Raw genomic sequence first — 22,470 nt, forward strand, 5'->3', positions numbered from 1 at the left:
ACTCGTGGTGCCTAGGTATTTCCACTGTAAATTCACACTTTCTTCATTTCCGCCTTTATTTCAACCTTTTATATAAGTAGGGGGAAAGACGACTTTGGCAGGTTTTTGTCGACTTTATGAAATTTGGCCACAATATACTTTGATATGCAAAAAATGTTTAGGCCAAATTTGAGCATAATCAGTCATAAAAAACCCCCTGTCAAAAATAGAACAAAACCTGCCAAAGCCGTCATTCCCCCTACGTGAAAATGTAATTGGAGTCTCACAGGGAGAAATGACTCTTAGATTTTTTATTTGGACCCATTCATAAGGATACCTGAACATGTCTGAAAATAAAAACACCGAATAATCTGCAGAAATACGGCAGAGATTTCTCCAAAGATTAATTCAAAGGATGCTCAAACATTTTTGCATGGATTCTTCAATAAATTTCATCTGATGTTCGCGGTTTTGAAGCTTAAATTCTTTAAGATGCCCTTTGATTTTTTTTTCTTTAGAGTTTTATATCAAAGCTCATCAAAAAATATTTCCTGTTTCTTCAACGCAATAAATTGCTTTAGATTTTGTTACAGTTCATCTAAATGTTTTTTGTTACAAAAAAAGTATCTGAATGATATGGAAATGCTAATATCATCTTCCAAACTAGACGTACATGTTCATGATAGAATTAGAGGCGAAAGTATAGAATTGATAGTTCCGTTATGGAACGTACACACGGTCAAGCAGTTTTACCAACATTGACTCCACCTCTCGTTTATTCAAACATCCATCAAGTTTTGCCAACAGCGGCACGAACAATCAATTTATTCGACCAACAATATCACACACGAACGACCGAAGCGCCAACTTGAGCACCAACCATCAAAAAATATATGGGGGTTTGAGCAACTTCACTACAAATGCTCAAACATGTTCGGCGAACCTTGAATCCACCCCGACTACTCAAACCAAAATAAAACCGTTTTAATTTTTTCAAACCGAGCCGCCAACTGTCAAATAATGCAACATAATGCAACGTACACACCAGTCAAGCAGTTTGACGAACATTTACTCCGCTCCCAAGAAAACGCTTCGGTTGCTGCTTTGTTTGAACGTGTGTGAAGTTGTTCGATCAACCATTTGACAGTTGGCTTACCAGTCGTCTCCATTCAGCACGGTTCATGACTGTATGTAAGTAAGTCACCAGCCACGCAATCTACGGAGGGTCCGTAAATCGTCTTCCACCTGATCGATCCACCTTGATCGCTGCGCACCTAGCCTCCTTGTGCCATACGGATCGTTGTCGAGAACCATTTTTCATCGGGTTATTGTTAGAAATTCGTGCCCGACCCACCGCAGTCTTCCTATTTTCGCAGTGTGAACGATGGCTGGTTCTCTCAACAGCTGATGCAGTTCGTGGTTCATTCTCCACGTACCATCCGGCATCTGTACTGTACCTCACCATAGATAGTACACAGTCCTTTCCTTTCAAAAACGAGTTTGCGTTGATCTTACGCGAGCATCGTCCAAATCTCGTATCCGTTACCACCGGTCTAATAAGCGTTTTGTAGGGAGTCAGTTAGGTACGGCGGCGAACTCTATTCGATCGGAGAGTTTTGTGGAATTCAAACGTACGATTTCCTGCTATGATGCGTCTCTAAATTTCTCTGCTGGTATCGTTGTCGATAACCCACTAGTAAGCCAAAAATACACGAATTCTTCAATCACCCCGATTTCGTTACCATCGATACAGATTCGTGGTGGATGGCTACCTTTGTCCATTTTTGTGCTCCGTTCTATCATGTACTTCGTCTTCAATGTTTTGATTATTAGTCCGATCCGCTTTGCTTCCCTCTTCAGCTTGATGTATGCTTCTTTTATCTTCTCAAAGCTACACGCCATAATATCTATGTCGTCGGCGAAACCAAATAGCAGATCGGTCTACGTTAAAAGTACAACTCTTGTCAATCCCTGCTCTTCGTATATTTCCTTCAACACGTCACTTGTGGTGCAAGTTGGTAATTAGTGCATGGACACTTAGAGAGCGATCACCTGCAGCGAGCATCAGATTGGTCTTCCAGCCTCCATTTGGCCACACTGTCACTCGCAGCGCTAGGCGGAAGATGGCCCTGAAATATTCCTTGGTTGAGGGCCATTTTTTGTTAAACCGTGCCTTGTCACTGAAAATCGCGCGCAAAACTTCACTCTCGATTACACTGATCACAAGAAAATATGCTTCATCAATGTCCATTTGCATTTAAAAATTTGAGTTTTATTTCAGCAAACTGTTTTTCATTTCATCATGATCTCTGTATGTAAAAGTCTTCTCTATTCAGGTCGGTTCACGGCTGTATTTCGCCAATCGCTTATTCTTAGCAAATCGTCCTCCACCTGATCGATACATTTTGAACGTAGCGTATTTAACCATCTTGTAATTGTTGGATCGCTATTTGTGTGAATTTTGATAACAACAAACATGATTGCTCGACAATCTGAATTTATATTAACCGTCAAAATAGATTAGAAACGTCAGAAGGGTATCTAGAATTTTTTTTTCAAATTTATTTTGGTCAACTAATGCACCCAACACAAAGAATAGATTGCGATCTATTTGGTAGTAACGTCAGTTGAACGGAATAAGTTAGATAGAGAGAGTATCATTCGTTTCAAATCTCAAGGTCAAATACAGTTACGCCTATTTGAAAAAAGTTCCTAGATATGTTTTTTTATCACCAGTTTTTTGTAAGGACGTGGCCGACGCTAATGTTAATTTCAAATATTATTTATTTTCATTTTTTTATGAAGCTGGCTAATTAGTCTTATTATCGTTTGATTACTATTCTTGAGTTCCTGTTCCAATCTGTTTTGCACTACAATCTCGGTGTTATGAATAATATCGCAAAAATGTCTATTATATACTCCACGTACTTTTTAGTACATGTTCTAAGTATATAACTTCAATCATGCAAACAAAAAAAAATTTAAATTTTGTATGAAATTTTGAAATATCCCCAACATAAAAATCAGGTAGTGTTGCCAAAATCGGGAAGGGACTGTACTGCATTCAGCACAGGTTAAAAGAAAACCTACATAGCTGAAAGGAATACTCAAGAGCTTTTACTTAGAAAAAACCGCATCTTAATTAATCGTTCCAAAAATAGTAATCGTTGCGGTGTGGTGCAACATTGAATTTTTAAACCACGAATAGAAACGACATGAGCAATCTTATACTTTTGAATCAACTGTTGAATGGGTGTCTAGCGACGACGCCGCAAGATGACGCCGAAAAGATGATTTAATTATTCTTTTCAATAATACAGAGATGGCTGATTTGTTATTTGATTAAATAACATGTATAACATAATGTGTTATCAACTTGGTATCTCTAATAACATAATAGTCTTCAATTAGTTATTTTAGGAAAGAAAGTCTGATATAATTTTTATTTTGTTGGCTGTTAATTCAATTAAAATGATAATAAGTTCAGTTATCAAAATGTTTGATAACCGTTGAAAGAAATTGTTATCAATAAGTTATTCAAATTTGCTCGGAGAGTTGCGAGTCAACGCGTGGTTCTTTAAGGTGAAGGTGGGTTGAGTACCAAAACAAAGCTTTGAAAGTATTGGTATAATAAAAACTGTCATATACTGTAGTAGTATTGATGTCGTATTTATAAAATAACAAAGAATATTAGTAGGGTGGTTCAAAAAACGACCCAGCTCCTCCGAGTGTCCTCAAAAAACCGATTTGAACAAAAACTGGTTGAGCGCAAGCCGGTTCAAGTTTGTATGAAAACTAGTATGGGAAACTAAACCTTTTATTACACTGGCTACGGCGCCTCCCCTCCAAACGCTGGCGAAAAGAGAACCCACATAGCTGAAAGCAACATTCCAGAGACTTCACTGAACGAAAATCGCACCGCAGGAAAGATCCATTGATTACGTAATGCAAATATAGCGTTTTATACCCCACTCACCCTTGTGTCATACTTTTTGTATGAAGCATCTGCCCCCGGTGCGATAGTGTAGACTAGACTAGACTAGAAGTATCAGCTCCTGGTGCGATAGATATCACAGACAAATTTTGTGTTTTTTGTTGAATTGCACGTTTCACTGATGCCTTCTGAGAAGGCTAATTATCATGCGATAGATTCGCTACCTCGATTAAAATCGACTCCCAACTATTGGAACGACCATTTAATATGGATTGTCTATAGAGTTGAAGCTCTTGCATATTTCATCTAGTCATAGGGTCTCCCCCCTCGCTAGCGCCCAATGACGGAGTGCCAGAATCAGAATTATGTTAAATTCAACCTCGGCATATCAACTTTCATACAAACCTGAAACGACTTGTGCACGGTAAGCCTCTATTCAAACTAGCCCAAACCATTGGATGACACCCAATTTATAAATCATAATCGACTGAGCGTGGCGGAGCAACATTATTTTTTGATCCACCCTACTTATTAGTTTGCTGCTGCCGGTGCCGGTGCACCGCGGTGTTTACATTCGCTCCGCGATCAGTTTTTAATCGTTTTTTTCGGGCAAAAATAGCAGTTTATATTAAGTTTCCGGTGTAAACAAGTGACTGATTTCGAAAAGTTATGTTTAATTTGCATTCCATCATCATTTCGGGCAGCTCATGTGCAGAGAAGTGAGTAGAAACTTGATTTTTTGCGTGCCCTTTGAGAAGAAGTGAAGTGCAGTGATAAACCCACCAAATCGCGAACCGCTTCTAAATTGGCACGAAACTGCTGATTTAGGATAATATTCGAGCCGAAATACAAAGGACTCTTTGGATAAACATGTCCATTATCATAGGAAGTGATTAAGTTGCTGTGAACAGGTTAGTAATTTCAATATTAGACTTTTATTCGATGCTGTTCGATGCATCCGAATGTTGGTGGGAGAGGAGCGCGGGAGGTGTGGGGTTGACCCGTGGAAGGTCCGGTGCCATATTGACTGCCATCGTGGTACTCTTCCAACTATGTCCTTAAGAGCAGCCAGTCAAAAGGCGTTTTACCTCATGTTTACTCCGGCAACAAAATATGACCACTTTTTTAATGTGAATATTATCAATATGATTTTGTTTTTGTACAATTTTCCGATGGCATCATACGCAGGAGGTCGTGGGTTCAATCCCAGGTTCGTTCAATTTTCCTACTTTGTATCTTTCTCTATATTTCTCATGTACTAGCAATCGCTAGAGCTGGAAATGGACTTCCATACCGTTTCCATTACTATTCCTATACCTTCAACTTGAGTATTCTAACAGTAATCTGCTAGTATTGGAAATGAACTCTAGAGCTCGTTTCCTACATCCAATTAGAAATTCCATCAGTTGCTTTCTCCTATCTATCACATTGGCAGCTCGTTAACCAAGACGGACCTCTGCCTCTCGAACCTAACCCAAAAATTCCAACAAATTCCGCTTGAACTCGTGGCAAGTGCAGAGGTATATTCGGCTTGCAGTGGGCGAGTGATTGCATCATCATTTGCTCCCCCTTCCCTACATTGGCATTCTGACGTGGCAGGCGCCAGTATGACCTAACAAATGAGATCACCAGTACTTGTACATTGAAGATGTGAGCTAGTCCCAAGCAAACATCTGTTGGTTCCCTGTGCAAGAACAGCTTATCTGGTCATAATGGAGTAGCAACTACGAGCAGTCAAACAAGCTCAAGCTCAATTTTCTGATGGCATCAGTTAGTTATGTTGTTGAACTGTTGCATGATGTGAAATTACACAAAAAAAATCGTTACAGCTATGACATTAAAGCAGTCTTTGCTTAGCTAGGGCATATTCTGCCGTTATCCGAAAAGGTGACACATATTTTTCTGTGAGGGAGCTTAAGGACACTCCTCACGGAATCCAAATCTAGAAGTACTCGCGTTTTCAAGGGCACACCACTCAATAAAGAAGCAACACACAACTGTCATTTTTATTATTTCAGCTTTTAGATTTGGATTCCGCGAGGAGTGTCCTCAATGAGTACTACTCGTTCTTGTAAAATGGCGCATACGCCACTTTATCAGATTACAACAGTATTGTGTGTTATCCCAGAGGAAAAATAAACTTCTACTCTTCATATTATTTTTGTGTATATTTGACAAAAACATTCGCGGTTTTCGGGAGGTTCTTCATAATAATGTAAAGAATGTGAATGTCACTAATTATCGGCATTTTATGAATACAGCGCCACATAAAAAAAGTGGATGGATTTCATTATCTCAAATATTTGCCCAATTTGACCCATTATTGTAGATTATGTGTCGTTCCAGGAAAGGGATATTTTGCGAAAAAGTATTTCTGAGATTTTGATTTTTTTTATGCTAAGGAAAAAAATGTGTATAAGGTATTAGTTTGTTTATTTTTTGTTATGTTTATATTTTGTTTGTTTATTTGTTGTGACATTAAGGTGGTTATACAACAAAGCCACAAATCGGCCATCTTGGAAACCACGTGCTTTTTCTAGTGATTTTTCAAGAGCACGAATTAAGAGAACCACAATGCCCATGGGGATGAAACATCCGTAGATCGTTTGCTTACTCATGATAAACAATCGACTTTAATTTCAGCATTGTACGAAAACTATTACGCTGGATTTGAACTTTTGATAATAGGAGTAGAAAATCGTGTGGTGAATTTGAAATTCACCACATGGCTTGATTGTATAATCACCTTAATGACATTAATGACATCTTATTATTTTTTAACTTTTGGCTACACTCAGTTTTCTTTCAATAGTGATAATGTGACTGTTTAACTTCTTCCATAATCACACTATAATCATAGTTGTGTAACACAAAGTACGCAAAATATAGACAAAAGTCTAAATCATATGCGGATATCTAAAATATCCTCGTTACTCTACATTGGCATAATGAACATCATGGATCTACGAGCCTTCAATCCGAAATTCGATTTTTTTTATGATCCTATAACCTTTAATTGTATGTACTAAGTATATGAATAAGGAAAATAAGCTATGACTACAAATATGTTCTTAAACTATATGAACTATAAACTATATGAAAATATTAATTTTCAATATCACACTTAAATAAAGGGGTATATTACTCATCACCGCTAGATGATTTATTCTGACTTTTTTTTGTTGCAATGGAAATATGTACATATACTTTGAATAAATAAGGAGGGTCATGTTTCGTTAATTTGTTCTTTACTTTGTTGTGTGAGAAAGGCAAACCATATTTTTCATTCAACCCCGCCTTAATTCTATTTCCGCAATTAGAGTGGGGTCATGTGAAAGCCTTCTGATATTTAACAGCAAACGTAATCCAAATTAATTTCCCCTCTGCAGCTATCCCTAAAGTCGTGGTATTCAAACTTGTCATTAGGTGAATTCACCTAGATCTATCCTTCGGCAACGGAAAACTTTCCGTAACCATTTATGATTACCCCATGGTACGGATTATTTTCGAAAAAAAAAAAATGTCAGTCATCCCAATTAGCTGGGGGAAAGAATTTCTCAAACTTCGTTATTAAGTGTGTCCGGCATTACTTAGTTCCCCCCAACTCTCTGGAACCGGAAGGATTTTAGCACTTGGAAACGATTCCTGGTCTGGTAATGGGCACCTTTTATTCCAACCGACACAACGGCTGACTTAGTACGTCGTGTGGAATTATTTATGCGTTGGATTTACATCGCATAATGAATCCAAAATTACCCTCATCATTTGGCGGTGGCGTTTTCGCTCTGGTAGCGCACGTTTATCCGACGATTAAACCTTCCAAGAAAAAGTTATCGCGGAGTGCCTGGAAGCGGCTGTAGGTCACGCTTTGTGGTGGGCTCCGAGAGGTGTTGCGTTGATGACCAATCGTAATGGGCAAGACAGAGGAGATCGCTGATATTAGCGAGCCGGATCCGAATCCACCGGTGATAACAAGCTCTTGCATCCCAATGTCGACCCAATTAATAATTTTATTTTCATACATATTTCAAGTGATGTGGTAACACCGTAATTTTAAGAAGTAGGGTAAAACGGTATAATATGCCCCCCTAAGGCAACAACTATAATAACTTTTTACTTTCCAATGCAATTTATGCCAACTTGTTATTTGGTAGTCCAAAAAGTCGCAAATTCATTGCCTGTGAGTAGTCATATAGAAATATTATAGAGAAAAAGTTTATAAGGCTGTTTTGAAAAGTAGAGAAAAATGAATTTTAACAAGTTTCTCGGAAAAACGCCATCCATAGACCAAAGACGTTTCATATCTCTTCATTAGTATTTTATCTATCTCACAATAAAAAGGTTACAACCCCCTTAACATTTAAGAACCAACAAAAGTCAATTTAAGCAGGTTTGAATTACATTTTGATAGCCTCCATATCATTTGAAAGCAACTGCTGCTGGGCTCGCCGCGCTTGTGTTTAGTTGGTAAGGGCATATCGTCTTGCCTACACGCGTTTTGACCAGTGAAACATATTTTTGAAAAACGTTACATTTTTAAAGATGGAAGCAATTTTATATCATATTAACTACTGGAAAAGTTGTTTTGTTGCCCAACTGAAAGCTCCAGTGCAAGTTTTGCGGACAGTATACCGCCGTCGCTCCATAATGCTGAGTAACCAAACATGGAAAGTTACATCAATTTTGCCCACGTAGTATGATGATCTAACAAAACTTGAATGGTATAACAATTGGTCTCCGTTCTTGTAGTTATTGGCTTACAATATCAGCAACATCAAAATTGGGAAATTTAAGCAATAGTATCCCAATCAAAAGGTCAACCTTCAGGGGGTCCATAAAAAGGCATGACACACTCCGTTATTAAATAGTGACATTGGCTGTCGAAAATAGCGTTCATAACATTGTTGTGTTAACTAAATACACATAAAAGAAATTATGGATTTTTCAGGTTTTGTTTTTATATTGTCATAGATTTTTGGATCTATTGGGTTAACATTTTTCCAAAGCATTTTCGCTAATAGGATAAAAGACTCAATAGTGGAGGAACTAAGCACGTTCCAACACTATTTCTTGCTTTCCATCAAGTCTATAATTCATTACCTCAAGAGTGTTTAAGAAAGATCGTTAAACATATTTTATCCGAAAAGTGTTCTAATTGCAGCAGAATCCATTGTTGCCACCTAAAATAGTACCTCCAATTATTGGTGCAGTGTTCCAATAGTTGCGTTATTTTTTAATTTGTGTTCCTATAGTTGCGAATCCCATTGTTTTCATATGGGACTCGCAACTATGGGAACACTACCGCAACTATTGGTGCAAAGCAGAGAAAAAGATAAGGTATTTTAGTGATACTTTACCGATTTTGAGGGAAATCCAATCCTGTTTCCTTTTATTTCGTCTACTGACTTGTCAACAAATTGATGGACTACATGCATTACTACGTTCAATTCGTAGATTTTGTAAAAACAACACTACCGCAACTATAGGAACACCCACTACTAAGCTGTATTTCGAAAAAAATCGTTTCAGGTGGCTCGAAACAAAATTCCGCGGAATTTCGCGGAATTTGAGCATGGCGAAATCAGATTTCTTGATTTCGTTTCGTTTCGTAAAAATATAAAAATTTCGCTAAATAAAACTAGCTCTTAACGAAATTTAACGGAATTCCGCGGAATTTTGAAACAAATTTAAACTTAAACCATACTGCCTCGTACGGTTGTGTATCAAAAAAATTTTGGCTGCGCCGCTGAACTAAATCATAAAACTGTTTTCAAAACATAATGTTATACAATTTTTTCTATTTACGCTTACTACATAATCTCATTCTGAGTCGTCCAATACGTATTTAGTTTTCTTCCACGGCAAACCTGTGGCGAGGATTCATAGGGCCCTTGTGAAGTCTTTTCAGAGCGCCTCTTTCTTATCAAAGCCCGATTTCTTCACTTCCGCTTAGGCCTCCGAGCCTTTTGGTACAACTGTTTGTATGAGAAAAGAAAAACTATTTCTTCATACCTGGCAAACTTCTGCCATAAAAACTTTGCGACTACATTTTTGAAATACAATCTGAAATACATATCTTTGTGCATTTTAGAGAGGTGCAGAGGATTCTTCTAGTGAGCAAATGTATTCTACATATTAACAACTTTATCTGCGTATACGCCTGGCAGATGTAAATGAGGATATCACTAGATAAAACATAAAATATTTGCATTCATTTCCTGGTTTTGAGTATGCTCAATACCATAAAATCAAGCTGATAAGACAATATGAAGTATGCTTCAGCATAATTACATAATTCTAAGTGAAATAAGGTTTTCAACAGAATTTGAATCCGAGCACAAAAAAAGTCCCACAGTTTCTATATTTTTATATACTTACTGATATAAAACTGAACTGATATAAAATTGATCGGATTCGGGAGCACACACTTCAAGATTAATTCCTTTGAAAGCGGCAATAATGTGGAATCCGTTAAAGATAAGTGCCTGAAAAATGAGTGAGAATTTTGTATGTGTTTAATTCCGAAGACCATAGTACGATTAGGCCAATTTTCATTACAAAACAATGGGACAAGATTCCGCGTCGAATGCAATTTGTTGCGAGCAAATCGGTTAAGGATAAGCCTGAAAAATGAGTGAGATTGTTTGCGCACACACATACACTGGGGGCAGCAGGGACTTTGTCCAAGGGCTTGACGACCCCTCTCCATGGCCACTGCGAGTTAGACCGGGACCATCGTCCGTAACCCGTAATCCCAAGGCGTTAAGCGACCCGTGCCGAGGGTATGCATGGCCAGAGGGGTGAAATAATAAGCTAGGCCTTTAACGGAACCTGTGGGGTACCTGGGCACCCTCCACACATGCTGGGCTCTGGCGTGGTAGACCTCTTTTCCCGAGCAACTCGTGGGACCAAAATGGAAAACCAAGGCAATTCTTCAACTAGTGGTAGTAGTGTAGGCGACAACCCCTTCGCAAGAGGTGGGTTCAGGTCTCCGCCTAGGAGGCCAGAGGCAATAGTCGGCAGCTCAGTGCGCAGCGCCAGCGTGGGTCACTTAGCCTTCATCTCGGCTAAAAAAACGCCGGTTTTTGACGGGCCATGGCTTGTGGAGGCGATGAACCGCAAACGCGATGGGCTTTCGGCCTTCGAGGTGGCGACGGAACAGCTGGACGCCATCATCGACTTTGCGTCATCGAAGCATAATATCAGTAAGGACCTCAAGAGGAGCTTGCTGAAACTTCGAAAGTCGATGTTGGACGTCAAGCTAGAGAGGGCGGTCGGGACGGCCAAGTCTAAACCCGTGGAATCCGTGGAGTCGAGGTCTACCCAGACTGAGGCCCAAGGATTCGCGGACTCGGGCAAGGTCGAATCGACCGAGGGCGTGCCAGCGAAGGCGGTGATGCCAAAGTCTACCCAGACTGAGGCTCAAGTATTCGCGGGCACGTCGGGGGTGACTGCTCCAACGGAGCAGACACAAAAACGGGGGAGACAGTCTCCAGGGGATGAGCTCCCTGGGGGCCGCTCCAAAACGTGGAGGGTTACTACTCCGAACAAGGGTAGTGGGGCCGGGAAGCTGAACCCCGGCCAGGTACCTCCAAAACCGGGGGAGGAAGGACCTGAAAAGGTCCGTCCACCCAGGAAAGACGGTGGTAAGGGGTTACGGCAGGCTGAGAGCTCTCAGCCGCACCAGACCAGGGAAATTGAGGGGGATGACGCCTCCTGGACCCTGGTCAAGAACAAGAGGAAACCGAAGACGTCAAGGGCCGAAAAGAAGGCCCAGGTGAATGAGGGTAGGCGCCGATCGCTCCAGGGGCGATGCCCTAGTCAACAAGACGGACGAGGCTAGGTACTCGGACGTCTTGAAGGCAATGAGGAGTGACGTCAAGCTCGGTGAACTCGGTGGTATGCCCTTTGGGCATATACGAGCAACCCGAAGTTTGCTTCAAGTGCCTGGAACCGGGGCACAAGCAATGGGACTGCAAAGGCCCTGACGGAAGCAATCTCTGCCGACGCTGCGGATTGGAGGGACATAAGGCACAATGCTGCATGAACCCTCCCAATTGTTTGATTTGTTCCAGCAAAGCTGTGAACAGCAAGCACCCCATGGGGGGTTCGATGTGCCCGGCGTTTAAGCGTGCTGCAAAATCACAGTGCAGGTAACGCAGCTGGCTTGCTCAGCCTCGCCCGAGTGTTTGGTGTGCGCAGGTTTAGAGAAAACGGCGGAACACGTGTTGTTCGTGTGCCCACGTTTTCACGCAATGCGTGACCACATGCTTGCCACATGTGGTCTGGACACTACCCCGGACAACCTAGTTCGAAGGATGTGCAAAGATGAAGTTGGCTGGAACGCCGTTTTATCGGCTATCGCCCAAATAGTCTCGATGCTACACAGAAGGTGGCGCGTGGACTCAAGGATGGCTAGTTCAGGCGCAAATAAGAGGTGGTGCAAGGGACCAGAGTCGGCTTCATGGGTCATACCAGTGGTCATGCTGTGTGGTTGAACTCGATCCTTTCATCGAACAAGTGGCCGCACGAAGAACAACATGGTATCGTCGCTTTCGCGGCGTCGGTCAACCGTGCGGGTTCCGAGCCCGAGGACGGAAAGGGGTCCTCGTCAAGGCTGGGGTAGGCGTAGGTACCGCGTTGGCAAGTCCCTCTGTGCGTTGGCGAATAGGCCCTGTCGTAGAGAGGTCAATTTGGGGTGCACGCGGCATCATCATTCTTGATACCAGTCGTGCAGAGGGAAGCAGTCGCGAAGTCGACCCTTCCCACCTTCCGAGGACATAGGGCGTGGTAAGGCCACCTGGAAAGCCGGCAATGCGCTGGCACGATACCATGGTGTTCTTCTAAAAAAGCAAGTCACGATGTTCGATGCTGCAAGGACACGCAGCTAACCTCGAGGGTGCGTTATGCACTGGCCCCCATTCATTTCATTTATTCAGACTAAGGCCGAAGTGACCTGTGCGGTATATAAGAGTCTTCTCCATTCGGCTCGGTCCATGGCTACACGTCGCCAGCCACGCAGTCTACAGAGGGTCCGCAAGTCATCTTCCACCTGATCGATCCACCTTGCCCGCTGCGCACCTCGCCTTCTTGTACCCGTCGGATCGTTGTCGAGAACCATTTTCACCGGGTTATTGTCCGACATTCTGGCTACGTGCCCGGCCCACCGCAGTCGTCCGATTTTCGCGGTGTGAACGATGGATGGTTCTCCCAGCAGCTGATGCAACTCGTGGTTCATTCGCCTCCTCCACGTACCGTCCGCCATCTGCACCCCACCATAGATGGTACGCAGCACTTTCCTTTCAAAAACTCCAAGTGTGCGTTGGTCCTCCACGAGCATCGTCCAGGTCTCGTGTCCGTAGAGGACTACCGGTCTAATGAGCGTTTTGTAGATTGTCAGTTTGGTACGGCGGCGAACTCTATTCGATCGGAGCGTTTTGCGGAGTCCAAAGTACGTACGATTTCCAGCCACTATGCGTCTCCGACTTTCTCTGCTGGTGTCATTTTCGGCAGTCACCAGTGAGCCCAAGTACACAAATTCTTCTACCACCTCGATTTCGTCACCACCGATGCCAACTCGCGGTGGGTGGCTCACATTGTCTTCTCTTGAACCTCTTCCTATCATGTACTTCGTCTTCGACGTGTTGATGACTAGTCCGATCCGCTTGGCTTCCCTCTTCAGTCTGATGTAGGCTTCCTCCATCTTCTCAAAGTTCCGTGCCATAATATCTATGTCGTCGGCGAAGCCAAATAGCTGGACGGACCTATTGAAAATTGTACCACTCGTGTTAATCCTTGCTCTTCGTATTACCCCTTCCAAAGCGATGTTGAATAGCAGACACGATAGACCATCACCTTGCCGTAACCCTCTGCGGGTTTCGAAGGGACTCGAGAATGCCCCTGAAACTCAAACTACGCACATCACCCGATCCATCGTCGCTTTGATCAACCGTGTCAGTTTATCCGAAAATCCGTTTTTGTGCATTAACTGCCATAGCTGGTCCCGATCGATTGTATCATATGCAGTACTTGGCGAATGGCGAACACCTGGTCCGTGGTGGAGCGTTCGCCCATAAAACCCGCCTGGTACTGCCCCACGAACTCCCTTGCAATTGGTGCTAGTCGACGGCATAAAATTTGGGAGAGTACCTTGTAGGCGGCGTTCAGCAATGTGATTGCGCGGTAGTTGCTACAATCCACCTTATCACCCTTTTTGTAGTTGGGACACACGACACCTTCCATCCACTCCTGCGGCAAAACTTCCTCCTCCCAAATCTTGGTAATGACCCAGTGCAGCGCTCTAGCCAGTGCCTCACCACCGTGTTTAAATAGCTCTCCTGGTAGTTGGTCAACCCCAGGGGCTTTGTTGTTCTTCAGCCGGCAAATCTCCTCCTGGATTTCTTGGAGATCTGGAGCCGGTAGAATTATGTCCTGCGCGCGTTCCCCCAGGTCCATCACCATACCACCATCTTCGTGTGCCACATCGCCATTCAGGTGCTCTTCGTAGTGCTGCCGCCACCTTTGGATCACCTCACGCTCGTTCGTAAGAAGGTTCCCGTTTATGTCCTTACACATATCAGGTTGTGGCACGTGGCCCTTACGTGAACGGTTCAACTTCTCATAGAACTTTCGTGTGTTATTAGCACGGTACAGTTGCTCCGTCTCTTCACGGTCTCGATCTTCCAGCTGACGCTTTTTCCTCCGGAAAATCGAGTTTTGTCTGTTCCGCGCGGATCGCGGATGGCGGATCGAATATCTCTCCAGCCATTTTCAAGAGACGCTGCGCCTAGCTGCTCTTCCGTTGGGAGTGCCCTTTCCAGCTGCTGCGCGTATACTTGGGCTAGTCTACCGACTTGTAGCCGCCTAATATTAAGCCGCGGCGTCCGACTTCGACGCGTGTTGTACACCGTCGAGAGTTTTGAGCGCAGGCGTACTGCAACGAGGTAGTGGTCGGATTCAATATTCGCACTGCGGTAAGTGCGGACGTTCGTGATGTCGGAGAAGAATTTACCGTCGATTGGAACGTAGTCGATTTGGTTTTCCGTTTCTTGGTTAGGTGATCTCCATGTGGCCTTGTGGATATTTTTGCGGGGAAAGAAGGTGCTTCGGACTACCATTCTGCGGGAGGCTACGAATTTTATGCATCGTTGGCCGTTGTCATTCGATACGGTGTGCAGACTATCCGGTCCGATGACCGCTCTATACATTTCCTCCCTCCCTACCTGCGCGTTCATGTCACCGATGACGATTTTGACGTCCCGCAGTGGGCATCCATCGTATGTCTGCTCCAGCTGTGCGTAGAACGCTTCTTTCTCGTCGTCGGGTCTCCCTTCGTGTGGGCAGTGCACGTTGATGATGCTATAGTTGAAAAAACGGCCTTTAATCCTCAGCTTGCACATCCTTGCGTTGATTGGCTGCCATCCAATCACGTGTTGGCGCATCTTACCCAGCACTATGAAGCCGGTTCCCAGCTCGTTGGTGGTGCCACAGCTAAGGGTATGCGATAACACATTTTTTCCTGACGAAACGAAACGAAACGAAATTTGAAATGCTATTGTTGGTTCGGAACGGAACGAAACGAAATTCAGATTTACTTGCGATACTTCGAAACGAAACGAAATTGAGGTCCATTTGATTCGAAATTTTTCGAAACGAAACGAAATTTAAAAAATTTCCGCGGAATTTTTATTGAATAGTTTTTTTTTTTCATTATAGGGTAGCGGTAGCAATAGTGGATAAACTAATAAATTTGCTAACAAAAATGAGATAGATGTCATTTAACATCAACAATTACCAAATATTGCTTGCACCACTATGGGTACACAGTCCCTATAGCGGCGGTGAAAATTAATGTTGGTTCCATTGGTTTCTTATGAGATTCGCCACTATTGGTACAGTTGCACCACTATAGGTGCAAGGGAGTCAATTTTGTTAAGGAAAATCATAGTTTTCAATAGTTTTTCAAGCGAAATCTTAAGATAAGTTGCATTTAACAGGATATTTAAAGCACGATGCATCAACTGAAACTATAGTAAAGTGTATAAATATGATAAATCTCATTAAAACCCCACTACCTCCACTATTGGTGCTACCTCCACTAAGGGCACGGCTACCCTATAAATAATGCAAAAAAATAATAAAAAGAATACCAATAAAAGAAAATTAATTTTGTTTAATATTGTTAAAGGAAAATATTGTTACCCAAATTCCATAGGTAGAATCTAGCTTAATTTTACAAAAAGACATAAGTTACAGATCAGTTTTGTACCTGTTTACCATTTTCAAAAGTATGCCTCTTTACCATAAACAACGTAAAAATATTCATCGCTTAATATTTCCAACAGGCCTCAGTAAAAAATAAATTAAAGCTGATTTTTTAACTGCAATCAACAGATTTCATATTTATTGGATCTGTCCATCATTTTGAAAAGTATTACAGATTCAAAGTGCCACCCTTCCATTTCATTTGTTGAATAAAGTCTCCAGGCAAATTTTCAACCAAATTCATGAAGATTTATTGAATCTGTGAGACTTTCCAAACAGCTGTTGGTTGCAGTAGTACACACTTAATTTTTTTACCGAGATGTCAGCAAAATGGTCAACTTTTACCGAGATTCGCACAGCCGTGCCCCAACAAACATGTTTTTTGCCGAGATTTCTGTCAAAATTACTGGAAATCAGCAAATAATTTGCCGAAAATCAGCTAACAAACATTATTTTTGCCGGAATATCAGTTATTTATTTAGCTGGCGCACGGCTATGCGGATTTTTACCGAGCTGCAGAAATAAAAACTAAGTGTGTAAACCCGACTTTTTCTAAATGTTTACTGAGGTTTGATGGAAATATTTTTTTGGTTATGATGAGGGGCATTTTTAATCGTGACCGCTAGACGAAAGCCTTTTTCGTTTAATCACTTCACCTCTCACTCACTTTTTGTGAGAACGATTAGAAAAATTTTATGGTGCGCTGATGGGAGTCGGACCTTAACAATAATAGCTGTGAGATGCTCTTACTCTAGCAACACCATTAAGCTATCTGCATGTAGGCATTAGGTTACAAATGTCCCGGATTATGAGGGACAGTTCCGGATTCAGCCTACTTGCCTCACATTGCCTGGTGCCCCGGAAAACTTTCTCCATTCCATGATGAATCTGTAAAGCCTGGAAATTCAAACCATTGGAAATAGAATGTAAAAAAACTATAACAGATCTGATTAATTAAGAGAATATAGGGAACTTGAGCCTACTGAAGTTGAGGGTCTTGAGGGTCTACTGAAGTTATAGGATAAAGGTAATTTCGAGTATCCAAACAATTTTCGCAATATTAAAAATACACAATCAGTTTTTATCTCTGCAGCTCAGCATAATAAAGAACAGACTTCCGTAAAAAATACGGTTATTTGCTGATTTCCAATAAACACTTTGCTGTGTTTGTTTGGTAAGGTTGCTAATTTTTTATGTATAATCTTTGCCCCGAACTAGCAAATGCCGCAAACGAACTCAAAATTTATCAAAGAATGTTTTTTTTTTATAGCACTATGTAGGGTATCTGTTCCCATATTAATAACAGCCCGTATATTAATCTCAACCGTCGATACACCAAATAAAAAATCAATTTGATTACATTTTCTCACATCGTACGTACACAATAATGAATAGACCACCTTCTCCAATGTTTGGAATATTATTTAAAATTCCGTTTGAGTAAAGTTTTAGTTCACAAGACTCAAATTATTAAAAACAAAATTATAAAACACAATCATTTTCATTCTCCTACCTCTGAACTGTTGATTTGATGCACTGCTCGATTGCTACTAGCAGATTCATCTCATTTCACGCCGTTGTTTTCCACTCAATTTCAAGTTAAAACGAATGAATCCTTTCAAAATACACTTCACAACACATAGAGCACATCACAATTTCACTATAAATATAATCATACTTGAAAAACTAACGCGATTTCCTATAGTTTGATATAGGTTTATTTCGAACAACGTCTAAATTATTCTTGTCCGTATTCCAAACTATTTACATGGCTTGCAGCATCGGCAAGGGTTGCCGACCTAGATTTTTAATTCAAAAATGCTTGAATGAACTTTTACTGTGAAATTCAACTCTTATGTTTGTAAAACAAGGTATATCGAAGAGATAAGCTATGACAAACATGAAATTAATCTGATAAGTTGGAAAACTACAACGAAAACTGGAGTTTTGTAATTATATTTTAACTCAAATACAAAACATTGAATAATTCGGCATCACTGCAAGCATATCGTTACGTATACACACAAGTAATAGTGTGCGTATTTTATGTTGGAAACAGTATTATTGATATAGGTACAGGCATAGGATTAACTTTTTTTGAATGTTATTGAAATAGGTGTATGGCAGTGATAATGTTTTTTAGCTAAATACTTCTATAATGTGATAACAATTTCATTTGTGAAGTTACCAAATTGTTATCAATTAAAAATGACGTGAGCCGAGCATAATTATTCTCATGTTTCTTGATTATTGGGTGAGAAATAAATGCATTTCATATGCGCATTGGCTTATTGTTATTGATATAGGAACAGATACCCTACAAAGTTTAACTTTGTTTAACCATTTCAACTTGCCCCATATATTTTATGAAATTTTAAATAGAGTTTGAATGGCTTTATTAAGCGGCGCAGCCAAATTTTTTTACGATATGAAAATTTGAAATATTAAAAATTTATTTCGAAATTCCGCGAAATTCCGTTTAATTTCGTTAAAAGCATGATTTTTCCGTCGAAATTTTTGAAATTAATCGATACGAAACGAAATCAGAAAATCAAATTTCGCCATACTAAAATTCCGCGAAATTCCGCGGAATTTCGTTTCGAATGCCCTAAAACGAAATTTTTCGAAATACCGCATATGCTTAGCCACAGCTTTGGTAGAAGGTAGCCGTCCGATGCCCGCTTTTCCACACTTTCTGTCCTGTCCAGCAAATCTCCTGCAGCAGCAAATCTCCTGCAGCGCCACGACGTCACAGTTGCGGGGATGTAATTCATCGTAGATCATCCTGTCGCAACCTGCGAAACCTGTGTTTTTGTAGGTGATTACCAGAAAACAGTACTACAGACTCAGAAATACTCAATATCCTCGAAATACTCATTAGCAATATTTATTTTATTCATTTGGTTTTATATTCTGTTTGATTACATTTCAATCAATTAATAATTTGATGTAAAATATTCGTCATTGCAAATTCAACCTTCTTTTTGTGTGTTTCTTATTGCTGCCATATGAACACCTATATTTTTTCCTGAGAACAAAAATAGCATTTGAAACCTAGCACTGCCCCCCCTTTGAAGCATTACTTTCTGGTTGTATCGAAGGGACTATGGGCTTGGCGGCAATGGAAACGGTTTAGCGGGTCGGGGATGTAGTCCTGCCTCCCTCGTTTGCTGGTGGAGGTGGTCCCTAACCCCGCACTTCCTGGACAACCCAGGATGTCTGTTGAGCAGATTCCCCCTCCATTGCTTAGGAAAAAAAAAACACACGTACACACACACGCACACACAGACATCACCTTAATTCGTCGAGCTGAGTCGATCGGTATATAACACTATGAGTCTTAGGGACTCCTATAAAAAGTTCATTTTTGGAGCGAACATACGTATATACTTTGTATACGAGAAAGGCAAAAATGGAATCAGAATTGCGCTCATAAAATAAAACCAATTCAATACAATTTGCGCGAAAAAAAAAATTTCGTTTCGTTTCGTAAAATTTCGAATTATATGAACCCCGACTTCGTATCGTTCCAAAGTCTCGAAAGTAAATTTATATTTCGTTTCGATTCGTTTCGAATCAACATAGACGTTTTGAATTTCGTTCCGTTTCGTTTCGTTAGGAAAAAGTGTGTTATCGCATACCCTTACCCACGACTATCGGATCTTTCACCCTAAAAGAATATTGTAGCAAACATCCAATCATGAGTGAGTCATAAAAAGCATGGAGAAGAAGTGCTTGTCGCGATGAGGTTCAGTTGATAACCTGAACAATCTTTTCGATAGAATAATAACATTCCAACATTGGAAGTTTTTCTTAGCCTTACTGTTGATCTATTTTCCAAGATCGCATGACTTCATCACACTTAAAACGTTCAATATTATGTCTAAGTCTGATTGACGCAAGACTTCGCTTCGAAAAACACCTTTAGAGACCTTTGTTTGCTAAACACTGTAACGGAATAAATACCCCCTTTGGATAGCCGGGTAGTCGCTGCAAATACTTTGTCAGTGCTTCCTGCTGAGAACAAAAATTCAATTTACACACAAAAGGCAGCAAGACAGAAAATTACAATGGTTATAATGGTTGAGCAGGATTGAGACAAAAGAGATGAAAAAATAGTAAGGCAAAATGGAAGCTCTTCCCAGCAGCAGCGAGCAAAGGAAGTGGCAAAAAGTGCTTTGCTGCTTATTTTCCACGGAATCGTGGCTCGTTGGGAAGCGAGCTTTTTCCTTCGGCGAAGCTCTATAAAAATGCATCGGATGAAACACCGACAAAGATTAAGATACAATATTTAACGCAGACGTTGCATTCGCTTGAGTGTAATTATTTTCGTAAGGTGTAGAAGTAATTACAGTGCAGTGCTCCCGTTTCCGCTTGCCCGCTCTGACGCAGGAACCGGAACCTGACCTGTTCCGCATCCGTTAAGTTCTCTGATGTCACGAGTAGGGTCTGAGGCATCCTATTTTTCAGAGATAGATCTTCCAGTTTCTTGTTTTACCATCAGAATCTGTTTTTCTTTCATTTGCAGTCCCTCCGGACATTATTAACGAAGAGTCGTCGGCAGACATTGCCGTGCAGGAAGGAGAGGATGCTACTATTGTGTGTAAAGCGGTTGGCCATCCTACGCCGCGGGTTACCTGGAAACGAGAGGACGGTGAATATATGCTGCTTCGAAAGCCACAGAGCCGAGAGCTGATAAAAGGTAAGACGACACCGGATGATTGTTTTCTGTAGGAAAGTAATTAGAGCAATGTCGTGGATGGTTAAATCTAGAATACTTTTTCGTTTCGTCAAATGGATAAAAGAGAGGCTCTCTTTGTTCATTCTGAAATTTTCTGCTTAGTAAAATAACCAAAATGGTTTTTATCTATATAAAGAAGCTGATGGAAATTTTATCGTATCATAATAAAATTAACTCTTTTGCACATAGTACAGCTACTATTCATAAAGCAAAGGGTTTCATTAGAAAGAAACAGATACCTACCATCGGTAGCATTATTTGTTAGTGCTTAGCTTGACTTAAGAAACAATAATCTGTTTATGGTGTAACTATAAATATTATTAAAACCGATCAGCGTTTGTCATATTTTCTTTCTATTCGATATAAGAAGCTGTATAAGAACTGGTAATATCAATAAGAAGCATTTTTATATATTTCACCTGATCGATTTAACTTAAAATTATTTTTCAGTATATACTCGTTTTATGTTCATCAAGATATTTATGTTTAGCTACAAGGTCTAGATATTCCAACGTCTGTTCAGGAAGATCCAATTTGGCAACGATCAGGGATTGAATCCAACGTTAAATGAAAACAAAAAACTCACTCATCATCTCTGTATAGTACACTCACGGTACGTTTTGCGCAAGCTGCCTTATAATGAAAACGATCTTTGAAAAGCTCCAAATGCGGGGCCACCGGTTGATGATAATTTACAACTTGTTTTGCGTAGCTATGCGATACGTCTGCAGTCTATTTCAAACACAGACTCTTTGGAATTCGTTCTGTCAACTCCTCATCCATCGACGTCAACGAAGAACCATTATCAAGGAAGGCAAATGTTTTGACGGATGAGCGGATCTCCATGAAATATTCAGCCACTATTTTGCTAATAACTGTGTGCTTCTTCTTCTTCTTCTTCTTATTGGCATTACATCCCCACACTGGGACAGAGCCGCCTCACAGCTTAGTGTTCATTAAGCACTTCCACAGTTATTAACTGCGAGGTTTCTAAGCCAGGTTACCATTTTTGCATTCGTATATCATGAGGCTAGCACGATGATACTTTTATGCCCAGGGAAGTCGAGACAATTTCCAATCCGAAAATTGCCTAGACCGGCACCGGGAATCGAACCCAACCACCCTCAGCATGGTCTTGCTTTGTAGCCGCGCGTCTCACCATACGGCTAAGGAGGGCCCCGTGTGCTTCTAGGATCCCTGATTAAGCTGATGAGGACACTAATAGACACTTTTCGGTCTTTCAAGGTGCAGCAACACGTGGTGACAATCTCAACCACAATCATGATTCTCTCTGCATGGCAACTTTCCGTAAGGAATTAAACAGCGCATGCAAAGATTATGTTGTTCCGTGTTGCTCTCTTTATTTCCCAGCGTTCTGCTGACGATCGTTTTTTTCAACTTGCCACAACCTTTACCTTGTATCCAACATTTTCGCAAATTAAACTACGTATTCGATTACCTTTTTCACTCCTTGGTTGCTGAATAATCATTGGGATGTTCCTCCTTCACATGTGCATCATACGCAGAAGCGTATAAATTGTCCTGAATATTT

At 41.0% G+C, this 22,470-nt stretch overlaps 1 protein-coding gene across 1 annotated transcript in view; it reads left to right on the top strand.

Moving 5' to 3' along the window:
* Positions 1 to 22,470, top strand: part of LOC134226733 (lachesin) — a 168,953-nt gene that overhangs the window by 57,047 nt on the left and 89,436 nt on the right. Inside the window, exon 3 of the mRNA XM_062707698.1 lies at positions 20,706 to 20,879. Within this exon, the coding sequence (XP_062563682.1) occupies positions 20,706 to 20,879 (174 nt within the window). The remainder of the gene's footprint in view (positions 1 to 20,705; positions 20,880 to 22,470) is intronic.

This window comes from Armigeres subalbatus, chromosome 3 (assembly GCF_024139115.2).
Source record: "Armigeres subalbatus isolate Guangzhou_Male chromosome 3, GZ_Asu_2, whole genome shotgun sequence".
NCBI classification, from domain to species: Eukaryota; Metazoa; Arthropoda; class Insecta; order Diptera; family Culicidae; genus Armigeres; species Armigeres subalbatus.